The 16,359-nt window shown below is 34.1% G+C and overlaps 1 protein-coding gene across 6 annotated transcripts in view; it reads left to right on the top strand.

Annotated features, from left to right (window-relative positions):
• IPO11 (importin 11) overlaps positions 1-16,359 on the top strand; it is a 239,983-nt gene that overhangs the window by 117,390 nt on the left and 106,234 nt on the right. For 5 of the 6 annotated variants that reach the window (XM_082457116.1, XM_082457118.1, XM_082457119.1 and 2 more), the window contains one exon: positions 9,690-9,811. The exons of the other annotated variant lie outside the window; for it this stretch is intronic. In XM_082457116.1, coding sequence (XP_082313242.1) covers positions 9,690-9,811 — 122 coding nt within the window. The remainder of the gene's footprint in view (positions 1-9,689; positions 9,812-16,359) is intronic. 6 annotated transcript variants of the gene reach the window in all.

The raw sequence follows: 16,359 nt of genomic DNA, 5'->3' as shown, positions 1-16,359 counted from the left end.
AGAACATATGATCTGCAAACAGATAATTTTGTTTCTTCCTTCCCAGTTTTGATGCATTTTATTTCTTTTGCTTGCCAAATTGTTCTGGCTAGAACTTCCAGTACTGTGTTAAATAGAAGTGGTGAAATTTGGCATCCTTGTTTTGTTCCTGATATTAAAGGATGAGATCTTCTCAGTCTTTTGTCATTCAGTCTGATGTTCATCATGGGTTTTCATATATGGCGTTTATTATGTTGAGATATTTTCTCCCTATTCCTAATTTATTCACTGTTTTTATCATGAAAGGGTATTGAATTTTGTTAGATGCTTTTTCTATATCTATCGAGATGATCATGGGTTTTTTATCCTTTATTCTGTTAATGTGGTGTGTTATCTTGATTGATTTTCATATGTTGAATCATCCTTCCATTCCTGGAATAAATCTCATTTGGTTATGGTGTATAATCTTTTTAATATGTTGCTGAATTCTGTTTACTAGTACTTTGTTGAAGATTTTGGCATTAGTGTTTGTAAGAGACACTGATCTGTAGCTTTTCTTTTTTGTATTATCTTTGTTGGGCTTTATTACCAGGAAATGCTGACCTCATAGAATGAGTTAGAATGTGTTCCCTCCTCTTTGATTTTTAAAATTGAAATTTTAAAAATATTGTAATAAGTCCCTGCTAACTACAAAATAGTATAATAACCTTGATAAATGCTGTAAATAATTAATAGTATAAATTTTACTATGAAGCAGTTTATCATTTTTTTTTTTTTTGATGTGGACCATTTTTAAAGTCTTTATTGAATTTGTTAAAATACTGCTTCTGTTTTATGTTTTGGTTTTTTGGCCACGAGGCATGTGGGATCTTAGCTTCCTGACCAGGGATGAACCCACACCCCCTGCACTGGAAGGCGAAGTCTTAACCACTGGACCACCAGGGAAGTCCCTATCATTTCTGTTTTGTAAATAAATCTTTTGAATGTTCAGGAGTACAATGAAGAAATTATGTTAATAATAAATTGCAGTGGAGAACATCTTCTGATATGTTGAAGAATTTAGAACAATCTGGAACCTCTTGAAACTGTAGGACTCGGTGCAAAGTAAAAGTAATCTTTATTTCTGGAATGAAAAATATTTTTATTATTTCAGCAAAATATAGTGATTTGTTGTTATTGCTTAATGATATAAACTTTGGATGCAAAGGTGTTTAAGAATTGTATCATTAGAAGTTGAAGGTTCTAAATACATTTCATCAGAATGTCAGTCATGTTCTATTAATGTTTCTGGCAAAGTAAAGAATTTTTGCAGCAGTCAGTGAGGAAAAAAATTAAGGGAACATCATGAATTTGTGTTAGATAATAAAGTGATCAAAATAATAAAGTTTTTCCACTGTCAAAGTGAACAAAAACATTTGGAAAAGTACCATCAGCATTTAAAAAATTCTATCAACTATGCAGTTTTAATACAGTATCTTAAGACATGAAATATTTAATAGAAATTTCAAAAAATTAATATTTATGGGACTATCATTATATTCTAAATTTTGTTTTTCACCTGCTAGCTAACATGTATTTACTGAAATGAGAAAACGACTTTTTGAAATATTTATATAGATTACTTAAAATGAGAAATTCATGACTTTGAAGATATTTAATGATGTTTATTGAACTCATATAACTAGATGAAAGAATATTTGAAATAATAAACTTGATGTTTAAGAAAAATATTTCAGTAAGAAATATTTAACTGAAAACCTCATTGCCAGTGTCTCTATAGGGAGAAGGTGTATATAGCTTCAGTCAAAACTAAAAAAACTTTTCCACATATTTGGTTCTAAGTCACTAAATTTAATCATATGCAATGAGGGATGTAAATCAAACAAATCAGAAAGCTTTTCTTAATAAATTTCATGTTTACTATCGTATTGAATAAACATCAGAGAAACAAATAATATACCTGAAAATCAGGAATTGAATGATGAAATTGGAAGAATATTAACCCTGCAGTTTTACTTTTTCTTTTCATTTTTCCCTCATATTAGCTATTAAGCAAATGTTGATAGTTTTCTTGCAATATATGAAAACTGAGATGTTCAAAACTACTCTTTGATGTAGTCACATCCTAAAGATGTGTCAGCATTTCCACAAATAGTTTTGGGCACATCCCCAGATCATTTCTTCAAAGTAGTACTTGACACAAAAAAATTAACTTGGAATGAATCATTGATCAAAAAAGCTAAAACTATAAAAGCTTCCAGAAGAAAACATAGGAAAAAGATATCAATTTATTTTATACACATGCACATGAAACAGTAATTCCTAAATCATTTGCTGATATTTAAAAATTGTAAATATGATTCTTTATTTGATGCTGCTGACACTAGCTGAATAATGCTCTAGTTTGAGTCAAGATTTTACATAAAAAGATGACATCAAATATTTTCAACAATTTCCTCCCTAAGTATTAGTCACTAGGCAACTTGTAGTCTCAAAAAGTAGTAATTTGTCTTAATGTTCCTAGTCATGAATCACCTCTCATCTTCTATTAAACTAACTGCAGTTCTATTCAGAGCTTTTCTAGCCCTTCTAGATGCTGTTTGGGATATTTAGAGATATTTAGACTTCATCCAAAAGTCATATTTGTTTATCCAAAAGTCATATTAATTGGTTTAATTTTATTTCATTTTCAATGAGCTGAGCTTTACAACCATCATTAGCCAAGTTTAGGATACAGTAAATGAAAGAACCTAAAGATTCAATATATTTTTCATTTGTCATCAGAAAGGGGGGCGGTCACATAATTGCACAATTTTTCTTATAATTAATACTTTGTTTTGGTTGAATGATAGTTCACATTTCTTAATTTTCATATCTTTCACTTTCATAATTTTTTCTTTTATATGGTCAATTACAAAAAAGTGATTGAACGTATCTATCACAAATCTCTCAGCTTTAATATCCAAAATATTTGCAGTAGAATGAGCAGAATTCTAACAGATTTGATATTTCAATACTTCCATTCATTATGATACTGGGAGCCCTACCAGTGCAACAAGGCAAAAAAAAGACAAATAAAAGCATACAGATTGGAAAGGAATAAGTAAAACTGACTCACTTTGCAAACAACATGATTGTATATTACAATCTCCAGTAAAACTACTACTAAGTTTACTAAGGTCATGGGTTACTTGGTCAATATATAAAAAACAATTTTATTTCTCTTCACTACCAGTGAACAACTGGAAACTGAAATTCTCAAAACATGATTTATAATAACATTCAAACCTAGAAATATTTAGGATACACTTAGCAAAAGGTGTGTAAGACAGGTACAGTAAAAACTACTAAACATTGCTGAGAACATTAAAAAAATCTCAATAAATGTATATGTATGCTCATGGATTAGATGATTCATTATTGCTAAGATAAAAATTTTCCCTAAAAATTATTATTATTTTTTTTGGTAGAAATTGGCAGGCTAATTCTAATATTTATATAGAAATATAATGGACCTAGAATAGCCAAACCTACTTTAAACAAGAACAAAGTTGAAGAATATATAATACTATCCTATTTCAAGACCTATTATAAACCTATACTAACCAAGAAAGGGGGATAGCATGAAAATAAACATTTAGGTCAATGAAACAGGATTGAGTTGGAAAATAGGTGCACACATTAATGGTCGGTTTATTTTTGACAGATGTACCAAGGAAATTTAATGCAAAAAAGACAAGCCTTTTATTTACTTATTTTATTTTATTTATTTATTTTTTTGGCTGCGTTGGGTCTTAGTTGCGGCACGCGGGGTCTTCCTTGAGGCCGCTTGCGGGATCTTTCATTGTGGTGCGGGCTTCTCTCTAGTTGTGGCGTGTGGGTTTTCTTTCTCTAGTTGTGGCACGTGGGCTCTGTAGTTGAGGCACGCGGGCTCTCGTTGAGGTGCACGGGCTCTCGTTGAGGCGCGCAAGCTCAGTAGTTGTGGCGCGCGGGCTTAGTTGCCTCATGGCATGTGGGATCTTAGTTCCCTGACCGGGGATCGAACCTGAGTCCCCTGCATTGAAAGGCAGATTCTTTACCACTGGACCACCGGGGAAGTCCAGAAAAAGACAAGTCTTTTAGATGAATCAAGCTAGATTAACCTATAACATGCAAACATATATGTGTATACATATGTATTTATTTATGTATATATGTGTATAACTATATACGTGTTTTATATTTGTATAACATAAACCTCATTGGAGGGCACAGTAACTTCCTCTTGGTTTTAGGTGACACACTCATTCACACATTCCTTGAAATTCTTCCCTTCTTTAGGTTCCAGGACACTGTAAGTTAATTTCCCATTGATTTCCTTCTTGGTCTCATGGGTTTCACTTCCTAGTAAACGATAAGCATTTTCTAAGACTTAATCATTGACTCTGCTTATCTCCAGCCACAGTCACTCCTTTAAGGGAGGCCAACTCTGACCTTTTCCTTACCATCCAGTCCCAGTATCTTTACACCAAGGTCTTCTGTCTTCTTTGAGCACTCAATGTCCTCTGACATTTCTTCTTTTGTGTGTCCATTATGCTTAATGTATATTTCTCTCTCATTTATTCAAAAGTTTTCTCATCTTTTATTGTAGAACAGCTCTCCCACCTCCATCCTTTTTTCCTGTGGCCTTAGTTTATTTAAGGGCCTGGGCCAGTTATCCCAAAGAACTTTGAGCCCTGTCCTGGTATCATTTAACTTATTCCTTCATCCCCTGTATTTTTGTAAGCCATGTTAAATCCATCTTCTTTTCACCTCCATTGCTGCTGCCACAGCCCAAGTGCTTTTCTCGTGACTGGAATATTACCATAACCTCTAATATTGGGCTTCCTCCAGTACCTCTTCTACAGGTCAGCTGAGTGGTCTTGCAGATTGAATTACAGAATTGCTTACTTGCTTGTCTTCTCCATTTGACTGTGAACTCCAAGGTCACAAAGCTAGGAGATGGTAGAGTTGGGGAAATGTACCATATTTCTCTTTTCATGGCTTCATCTGTATATAGGGGTACGTACCTCAGTTGGTGATGAAAGTTCTGGAGGCTTGGAAGTCCAAGATCAGGGTGCCAGCGTGGTTGAATTCTGCCATTTCCTGCATTGTAGCCTGCTGACCTTTCACTGAGTCCTCATGTGGTGGAAAGGCAGAAATTATTAAAATGGTTTGATAACGATTTGTGCTACATAGCTTGATAGACAGTGTTAAAATACCAATTTGTATAAAAAATAAAGATTATATTAAAAATTTTTAATTTATAGTTACTTTTTGATTTTTAAATATTTTAATTTTCATTTTACCTCAAGTGATTGTTAGTAGCAGCATGATTTGAATCTGGAAATGAGTCACCTAGCATAGTATGTATTTGCATGAATGGAGAAGATCTGAAAACATAGCTTTACTTGTTATTAGACCTTAAAGGAAATTTGCCTCTGTGCTGTCCTGTGCTTAACACCATCTTTCTACCCAAAATAATATGCTTTGCTAATCCAGGGCAGACTAACTAATGGATAGTTCTTTAGGTGCTGTTCATTTAAGAGTCATCATGTGATCGATCAGCTATACTCCAATATAAAATCAAAATTAAATTTAAAAATAAATAAATAAATAAAAGTCATGTGGAAAATTTTCTGAAATGTCCTGTTTCCCTGTTATCGCAAATGTCTTAGGTTTACTTTTAAAAAAATACACGAGAGTAGACCACCACCTCCATTGGGTTAAACATCAAAATATGCAGAAATAATGACCTGTGGCTGGTGCTGGTACTACATCAACCCTTTGACAATATGAAGGATTAAAGAGAGATGTTATAGGTTCAGACTTATTTCTCTCACTGTATTTAGAGCACTGGCTTTTCATGGAACACTTCTTTTTTCACTTTTCGATGTGAAGAAGAAATGTTTTTCACAAAGAATTTGACCAAAAATTGTCAAGCCATCATGTTTGAGTCTAGAGACTACGGGAATGAAAGAGAATGAAATATTATTGTAGTTCAAATGGCTACTTTTGACTGTGAGCACAGTTTTAAAGAACATCAGAATTAAATAGGACTAGGAAAATGAATTCCAGTAAATCCAGATAGCTTTGAAGCAAGCAAGGATTTTGCAGAAAGGTTTGCCTCTTCTAACCACTTGAAAACAGTTGTCAGATAGTAGAGAAAACCAAGTTAATTAAGAGTGGTTTAATATCTTTAGGAAAGAAGTTGGGTTCATTGCAGAAGTCACCATTAGAACAGTTCCACCTCTAAGCATTTGCTAGTCAGAGTCTTTCAGAGTCATTTTTTTATATTGAATGAAGAAAACTTTTTAGACTGATAACGTAATTTAGAATTTAGAGCCTTAGGGTATTGAAGAATGGTACTTTTGCTGCAGGGAAATTTGCTAGAAAATGACAGCATTTGTAGGCCCTTTTTCTCTTTAGGCTTCCTCTTCTGAGGGACAGCATCTCTCTTGGTGTAAACCAGTGCTGTGGAATTCAGGATGGGAAAACAGGCTTTTGGGATGAGGGTGTTTCGCCATTCAGCGTCCTGATTCTCATTTAAGTCATCTGATTTTAATTTGTTTCTCACCTTGCCTGCCCCCTGTTCTTGATGCCTTGAGTTGGAGTTTCTTGGATTTTATTTTTGCAGATATTGTATCTTTGGACTCCTTTAGGAGTGGGGAAAGCAATCTAGAAGGTTCTAATTGTTCTTTATACAGATTCCCAGCTAGTTTTCCTGTTTTGAGCTCTGTGCCTCACCTCTGTCTTCTTTGTGGCCTGATGATTGCAAGGTTCTGAGAACCAAGTCTGTTTGCATTAGATTATTATTTCTCTGGCAGACAGTTTGGTTCCAGGCTTTTCTGTTTGGCCAAGTTACTTATCACTCTTTCATTCATCTGCCATCTTCCAAAAACTCGTAGCCATCTTTACCCATGTAGTTTCTCCTCTTTTATAGACCCTGGGGGGTTATTTGTTTGCTTTTTATATTTCTTTACTCTCATTTTAGCGGGATTTCAGAGGGAGCCAGCAAATGCGTATGTTCAAAGCTAAAATTGTTTTCACAATGTCAGTATGCTTCTAGGGTAAATAACTTTTTTATAAAGATGCAATAAGGTGTGTGCAGCTGCGTAATTGGAGTAATATTATCTGTTTATCTTTCTACAAAATTTAGACTGAACCCAACTATTCCTTAGGTATTTCCTTATTTTCTAGAAACATTGTCATCTTACTCTTTCTGGCAATATCCCTTAATTTAGACTTTATAAATTTGGGGGGAGGAGTGAAACATTTTGGTAACTTCAGTTCTACGAGGTAAGAAGATGACTTTCCTCAAGACCTGCTACTTTGATTATAAGACTTTTTCCTTAATCAGTCCTCAGTGTTTGACTTGAAACAGCACACATCTCTCTAATACTAGAGAGATTGAAGGTACTTTTTTGTTTCCACACAATGAATGATGTTTCATGAAATTTTATGTAAAAATGACATTTTATTGCTTGAATAACAACTGGTATGAAGGTTAGACTAAGAAGATAACATTTGGAGAGAGAAATAAAAAAAGATCGCCATTTGCATAAACATATTCTGTTCCTACAGGGAATATACTTATATAAAATTACTTAATTCTTATAGACAACATTTATAACTCATATTCTTTGAAGTTGTAAAAATGATGGAACCAGTCAGAAATAAAATTCTGTCTTTCTATAGTAGCTATTTATTTAATCGTGGTATCTTCAGCATGATCCACCAGGGTAGATTTTGGCATACATTATCAAGGTAGAGAAATCTCATCATCTTTTTATCATGCTGCTTAAGAAATACCTTGATTTTAGAAATTAGTTCTCTGAAATACTACAGAATTCTTTTTTTGCTTTATGATTCGCTATAAATGGTCATCAACATGTGTTACAGTTGTTTCTATTTTTTGTTATGTGCTGTTGTTATATATTTTTATAATAGAGGAAATAAATATAAGTTATAAGTAAATAAAATTAGACCATAGAGATACCTGTCTTTGCTGATTGCATCTTCATTTCAACCACATATATTACTATAGCTTTAGTTGTATATATTACATTTTAATAACTGGATATTTGCTTTTGTATGGTTATGCTTTGTTTTTTAAATCTTGCTTACTAGATATTAATTGCAGTAAATCTATAAAGTATCTGAGCCATTTGTTTCCAAATTAAGTACAAATTGAAGACACATGGTATAAATCAGCAGTTACTGGACTGTATTGCTTCATTGTGCCCTTAATATGTTAGTAATATTTTCACAATGCCTCTAGGCTAAAAGAAATATAAATAGCTAACTGTTCCTTTTATTAAGTAGTTCGATCCAAACAAATTAATTTGTATTCACATCCTAATAACTTAGTATCTATTGAAAATTATACACAAAAATCTAAAGAATAATATCTTTATTTCATTCTTAAATAACCACAATTACTGATTAATGGAATGTGTATGCCTATTGGGCAACACCCAAGTTCTTAAACCTTAGAATCATATTGGATACCTCCACTTTCATCTTCTGTTCTACCTTGATTTTTTGGTAGTACTTTGGAAAGATACAAAGTCATCAAAAGGAGTATAATGTTAAAACTGGGAACTATCTTGAACTAGTAGTTTTTGCAGTATCTGACGGATGTCATTAGGTTTCTCTGAATAATTTTAAATATTTTGTCAGTTTACTGTGGCATCTTGGGACACAGCACACAGTTTGGGGAACTCAAGTATAAATAATTGTCTTATACTAATAAGTGTTTCCTTGACTGTTTATTATTTTTCAAAATGTGTTGGGGAAAAAAAATGTGTTGAAGCATTTTTTGGAAAAAATGTAGAAGCACAAAAGTAAGAAAGTATGGGAATTCAAGGTTGATCTTACATTACTAAAATCCATGAAGTACAGATTCTGATATTAAATGCATTCTTTAAAAGGTGCGAGGAGTGTACAGGTGTTTGTAAGCAAACCCTGGGACCCACTTTCAGTCTACAGGATGAGTACACTTGGCCCTGTTTTACTTTATAGATTCTAACTGTATCAGTTAGGGTTTTTCAGAAAAATAGAACCAGTTCTGTGTATATGGAGAGAGAGAGAGAGATTGAGAGAATATACACATGTAGAGGCGCACATACGCGAGAAGGGGGGTGGATTTTAAGGAATTGGCTCATATGATTGCAGGGACTAGCAATTTCTAATTTTGTAGGGCAGGCTGCAAATGAAAACTCAGGCAGGATTTCTATGTTACAGTCTTGAGGCAAGGTTTCTTCTTTCTAGGAAACCTTAGTTTTTGCTCTTAAGGCTTTCAACTGATTGAATGAAGCCTAATCCACATTATCTAGGGTAATCTCCTTTACTTAAAGTCAACTCATTGTAATCTTATCTGCAAAATACTTTCATGGCAACATCTAGACTAGTATTTGACCAAACAACTGGACCCTTAGCCTAGATGAGTTGAACAAGTCTATTTGGCTCTCAGAGTTAATTGGCTCTCAAGATTAATTAGAGTCGTTTTCTGGTTTTGCTCAAATTATTTTTTTCCAGCTCAAGGCTTGCCCCAAAATCTTATATTCCAATTCTCTGGTTTGCTGGAATTGAACTTTAGCCATTCCTTATGAGGTTTTAGCCTTTAACAGTACTTATCCACAAGTAAATAGCATTTCACATATTTGAGATGCCTCCTGGTCTTTTTTCAGATGGACCAGCTTTTGGGAAATATGATTGAAATGTGGGTTGATCGCATGGACAATATTACCCAGCCTGAAAGAAGAAAACTTTCAGCTTTGGCTTTGCTTTCTCTTCTGCCATCTGATAATAGGTGAGGAAATGTTTTCTTAAAATTTGTTTTGTTAAAGCATCAAAATGTTAGCACTGTTTTGGCCATTGGTATTGCTGTGTGTTGCCGGGCAGTGCTGTTTTATGCATATGTATGCTAATTTTGTTAGTAGGTAATGATGTGGCAAGTGTTGGTCTAGATCTAAAGAGATGTGAGTGGAGTGGTGGGCACTGCCGTTTAACTTGGTTATGTTCATTTTACCAATTTCATTTTTGTCTGAATTCCCATTTTTTAAAATAACCAGATTTTGTTAGACTTATTTTAGGTCCTCTTTTTATATGAATATATTAAATATATAATATTTCAATGTCAGTAGCACTTCATAAAATATATTATCCTCCTGGTAATTCAAAAGTTTGTTACATAATTTTGTTGTTATTTATTTTGGATTATCTCTAAAGAAGCTTACAAGTTATTGTTTTCTCCTTACTTAGATGAAGTCATTATAATATACTTTACAGTAAAACTTTGTTAAAATTCTCATTTCTAAAAGCAAATACAAAATGCTTTGATTTTGGACATTTTTCAAAGAGTATCTTGGTTGTTTTTTTTTTTTTTTGCCTTTATCCCTGCCTTTGTTTGGCATTATATGCTTTTTTTGGGCTACTTTTAATTTTAAAGGCATAAAAGCAGGCCTTTTAAGACTTGATACTGTGTGAGAAGAATGATATATTAGATCTTTTTGTCTTAGGGAATTTTTAGAGCACATTTATCCTAGTGATAAATTAGTGAAATAAGTGCAGTTAGCTTTAGAAACTCTTCTAAAAAATTTATTATTTATTTCTGGTATGGTAATTTGGATTAAGAACACAGGTAATGGTTTAGTCCTAACACCATAACAATAGATAATAATTTTTGAGCACTTACTGTTACCCAAAAACTGGGTTTGCCTCTTGGTGGGTGTTGAGCCAAAAGGTAGAACCAAGTCAAAGACTGGGAGAAGGAAGGATTTATTACTTGCAACAAGGAGGAAGAGCACTGGGGATCTTTCCCAATGGAGTGTTTCCATGAACAGCAAAATTTGGGAAGTTTTAAGCTAAGGGTACATGCATATTCGTGAAGGTGCTTGGGTGTTTGACAGAGTCCAAGCTTTGGTTGATTGAAGTCATGGGGGTCAGTGAAGGTCAGCATCATCATCCCTTACGTTCCAGTTGATCTGGAGGTTGAGTGCCTAGGAGGTTTAAATTCTGCAGAACTGCTCAAGAAAGTGCTTCATGCTAGTCTTTACTATTGAAACAGAACTGTGAGTTTTTACAACTAATTTGTTATCTTTGCTCTTGCTACTTCTCTTGCTTGATAACAGTTTGTTCTTTTGTTCCCTTAAGATCATTATTACCAAGTCCTGCTCAAGGTTAAGCATTGTGGCCAGGCTTAGATCACAGAATGACTTAGGCCAAAAATGGCTTCTCTTACCTGATTCTCTTTCTCTGGGGACCCCCTACCTTATATGCTTACATTACCATATGCATTATATTTTGCTAAGTACTTTACATTTATATCTCATTTAATTTTTAAACGGTCCGCAGTTAGAGGCATGGTTGTCTTCTTTTTATAGAGCAAAGAAATAACTTAATGTTAAATGACTTGCCTAGGATCTGGCAAGTGGCACGTCACAGGGCAGAGTTTGACCTTGGGCAGCTTGACGCCAGAGCTTGTTCTCTGAACTACCAGGTGTGCTGCTTCCCAGGTGGATGTACAGAAGACCAACATTATTTCCTCACTGTGAAGCTGAGTGGCATCTTATTTATTTTTTGAAACCAGATTGAAGTTACCAACATTTTAACTTACTGCTCTTTCCCTTTCTCTTAGTGGAAATACACTGACTAGAGATTTATTCAGGCCTTTAAAATGGAAATGTTAAAGAACCTGTTCTTTGGCAGTAGTCAACACTGTAAACATTTTCTCAGTAAATTAATGGATGGAAAAAAAGTATTAAGGTTAATAGAGCATGTTAGAGTTTTTGTAACATAAAGTACTGAGATTATTGAGGGAAAACTTGAAATGACACAGGTTAAAAAGTGAGAAAGATACCTAATTGTATCTAAAGCATATTTGTTTTACACTTTTTATGATAATACTGTTGCCTTCAATATTTAATTTTATGTGTGTGATTCAAAAACATTTTTGATACTTAAGTTGTGGAAATAGTTGGGTTCTGTAAAGAAAATAAAAAAGGCTTCTATAAGTCTAAAAGAATACTTAGACTGGGGCTCATGTCAGTCTGCATAAATTGAGGGACAGAATTTTATTAAGGCTTGAAATTTTCTTAAGCATTAAATTTTCAAATTTAAAAATATGATATCACTTATATGTGGAATCTAAAAAAATAATACAAATGAACTTATTTACAAAACAGAAATAGACTCACAGACACAGAAAGCAAACTTATGGTGGGGGTAAATTAGGAGTTGGGGATTAACATACACACTACTGTATATAAAATAAGCAACAGGGATTTACAGTATGGCACAGGGAATTATATTCAATATCATGTAATAATCTATAATGGAAAAGAATCTGAAAAAATATGTATATAATCACTTCGCTATATACTAAAAACTAACACAACATTGTAAATTATACTTCAATAGAAAAATAAATTTAAAAATTTTAAAAAAGAAAGTAAAAGTTGTGAAGAGAAAGCTTTGTGAATGGGAAAATTAGATCTTATTTATGTTTTTAAAATGAAGTATTGAAAAATCTATTGGGCGGTAGTGAATTCATGTCATTTTAAGTACCAAGAAAGTCTTGAATAATGTAATAGAATTTTAAAGAATAATGATTTAACTTTATAGTCCTTAATGGATTAATGACTAAAGAAGCATTGATAGATACAGAAAATGTGACCATCTGAAAAACAACCAAAAAAACTTAAAAGTTTGCCACATTATCAGTGACCCATGACATAACTTAGGAAAATTTATAGTCACATGCTCTAGTGGAAGGTAACGTTGACGTTTAGGTCAGCAGTTTTATCATTTCCCATTATAACCTTTTTCTACTTATAGGTACATAGTTGATGGATTTGGGGAAATTTTTTCCCCCATCCACATCCCCAGTGATATTTCCTGGTTAACCTCCTACATAATAGTAATTTCCTCTTCCTGTGTTTCTTTTAGACTTTGCAGTGTAACATTTCCTTTGCCTGAAATAAGCAGGTCTAGAGAATAATGTATTGATAATGATATCTTGAATCAGGCTACCTTGGGAAATGTTATTTTCTTCTTCTTTATTATAATGGATTTTCACATGCAGAAATAACGCTTTTCTAAAACAGTTTCTCAACCACAGTACTATCGACGGTTTGGGGCCAGATGATTTTTTCATATCGGGGCTGCTGGTCATAGCAGCATATTTAGCAGCATCCGTGGCCTCTACCCACTAGATGCCAGTAGAACCTCCCACCTCCAGTTTAGAATCACTGATCTAAAGAATGACCATTTGGGAAACTATTGTATTAAGCTATCTTTTACCATGATCCACTACTTCTGATTCAGAAATCTGTTAAAGACTGTAGACTTTAGGACCACACTCAAATTCCAGTGCCACTAGTCACTAATGACCATGGCCAAATAACTTCCCTGTGCCTAAGTTTCCTTGTTTTTGAAATGAGGATACTAATAGTATCTTCCTAGTGAGAGTATTATAAAGATTAAATGAGTTTACATATTGAGGTCAAACTGTCTGGATAGATGAGGTTAGCTGTTTTTATTTTATCCCTTTCTTCCTCTCTCTCTCATCCATCCGTCCTTTTACTGCACTGTAAAGTTCTAAAAGCTTAAGTCTCGTGTACATGCATTAATTTAAATTCAGGACATTTTTAGTATATTGAGTATTTGTTTATCTGTTCATTAATTCATTAAAAATATGTTAACCACATATGTCAAAGGCATGTCACCTTCAGCTTGATGATCTTTTGTAGTATTCTGCATTGTCACTTAAACTTAAGGATACGTGATTTTGTCCATGTCTTCTCCAGATGTTCTTAGTATATCTTCTTGGTCACCTTCTGAACATAGTGCAGTCCTTTTTTTTTTTTTTTTTTTTTGTAGTTGTGCAGTACAACTGTCTTGTGTCCTTTTTGTTTTGTAGCTGGAATAATTTCAAGTTTGAATTTTTTCCCTTTCTTAGGGTCCATATTATTTATACATAAAGGGAGTAATATTTTCTTCTGCTAATTTTTATGTGAAAATAACATTATTTACATATAACTCTTTTAATGTTTTCCTCCAAAGGCATAGATTAAACAAAAACTTTCATAGATGAGAATGAGAATAATCAAACTTTCCTTTGACTCTGTTGTCTGAAATAGCAATTCATCATCTAACTTAAAAGACATTTTTATAATGCAGTTCTAAGAATTTCAGATGTGAGTAAGTGTTCTCTGAGATTAAGCATTTTAAGAATTTTGAATTTTGATTTTTTTTTTTAGATTTAAGGAAGTCACTAATGGGGAATATTTTACTTAAGCTAGTTGAATAATTCAAAAGAGGTTGACAAAGCAGCAGGGTTTTTAGGTATGATGGCTTGCTTTCCAGGTGAAATTACCTTATAATAAAGTCCTCTTGGTATCAGATATACTACACAGGTTTGGGTTGGACACTTAGTACCTCTCCATAGTTCTCTTCTATCTCAAAAATAGTATATATTATGATCAGCATTTGGAAATTTATTATTCTGTATAAATTTTCTAAGATAATTTTCTAAGTCATTTTACAGCTTTTAAAACAGGCTAGTAGAATCAAGGTAACAGGTTCCAAAGAGTAGTATTTTGTTATAGTTTAAATATAGTTAAATAAAAGGCAGTTTAAAATTTTAAAATTGTGGATGTGTTGTTTTACCAGAATTATGTTTGGTTTAAACTGAACATTCCTAAGTGAGTATTTAATGTGACAGAATTTTATTTTCATCCTTTAAAATTAGGATGCATCTTTTACTCCTAGGTCATGTATTCTTATTTAGCATTTTACATTATTTTCTTTTATCTGTAAATTCTTAACCTAATATTTTAGTAGCTTTACTACAGTAAAAATTAGTTCTTAATTTTTTACGTCTTTCACAAGAAAAATGTCTTAGAAACGTCTTTTGTGTGTATGTGTGTGGTAACAGCTTGATAAGGATATAATTCATAGACCGTACAATTCACCCATTTAAAGTGTACAATTCAGTACTCTTTAGCATATCCATAGCGTTGTGCATCCATCATCACAATCGGTTTTAGAACATTTCGTCACCTCCAGAAGGAACCATGTACTCTTCAGCAGTCCTTATTCACTCATCCCTGTCCCCAGCCTCTCTCTTGCTTTCCCCCCCACATTCTTTTTTCCTACTGAAAGTGTCTATTCTGAATTTGTTGGTGCTTAAGGAAAGCAGCTTTGCCCATAATTCATTGTGCCCTGGATTTATGACACCAACTTGTATTTGGCCGATTAGGAATGAGGCCAAACTGCATTTTTCTTGGGTCTCTTCAGTTGATAAGTGGCACTTAACTGATTTCTTTCATAGAATCTTTAACAGGAATTCATAAGTTGCATCAGTTATGCCGCAAGAGATGGGCATCTCTGAAAAGATTTGTCAGATTCCTGTCCTGTTTTAACCAGAGTTTTTGGAAAACCCTGGGGAAAGATGGAAATTCACCATCAATCTGAGACTGCATTTAAGTTTTTACAATATTAACTGGAAAAAACAAGATTCCAACATGGCACCCTATAGACCTCCACAGATAATATCATTGACCAGATGAGCATTGTGAGTCATTGCCATAGGCAGATGTTCCTTGATGGGACCTCGAAGGCCAAAAAAAGGACGTTGCTGAATCTGTTACTGAAAAGAACAGGCACCAGGCCTTGATAACACTCTATAATTCCATGGCATTTTGGTGCCTTGAAAGCCTGACAGGTGTAAATTTGTCATGATACTTGTGGTCTTGAAGCAATGTTTGAACTCGTTCCAGTGGCATGAAAATTGCTTTCTGTTATCCCTGCAAGTACTGCTGCCATGCTACCTACCGGTTGCAAACTCTGGAGTACTGATATGCTTAAGGAGAAGGCAAGATAAATCCTCATACAGACCAAACATAAGTGCTAGTGTTGTTGTCTTCTCCATTAATGGGGGAAGGATTCCATGGTGCAAGTTTCGAAATCCATCCCTTCTCAACTGAAGTACTGCATCCTGGGTTTTGATTTCATACAGCTCTTGCCAAAAGAGGACCTTCCAATGGGAAATGCAATTGCTACATTGTTTTTTTTAAAATTTATTTATTTATTTTTGGCTGCATTGGGTCTTCATTGCTGTGCGCAGGTCCTCTCTAGGTGCGGCGAGTGGGGGCCACTCTTCGTTGCGGTGCACGGGCTTCTCATTGCGGTGGCCTCCCTTGTTGCAGAGCACAGGCTCTAGGCGTGCGGGCTTCAGCAGTTGTAGCACGCAGGCTCAGTAGTTGTGGCACGCGGGCTCTAGAGCACAGGCTCAGCAGCTGTGGTGCATGGGCTTAGTTGCTCTGCGGCATGTGGGATCCTCCCGGACCAGGGCTC

The sequence above is a fragment of the Balaenoptera physalus genome (genome assembly GCF_965194825.1).
Source record: "Balaenoptera physalus genome assembly, chromosome: 3".
NCBI lineage: Eukaryota > Metazoa > Chordata > Mammalia > Artiodactyla > Balaenopteridae > Balaenoptera > Balaenoptera physalus.
The sequence above is the reverse complement of the archived record's forward strand: the minus strand, read 5'-3'. Positions and strand labels throughout refer to the sequence as shown.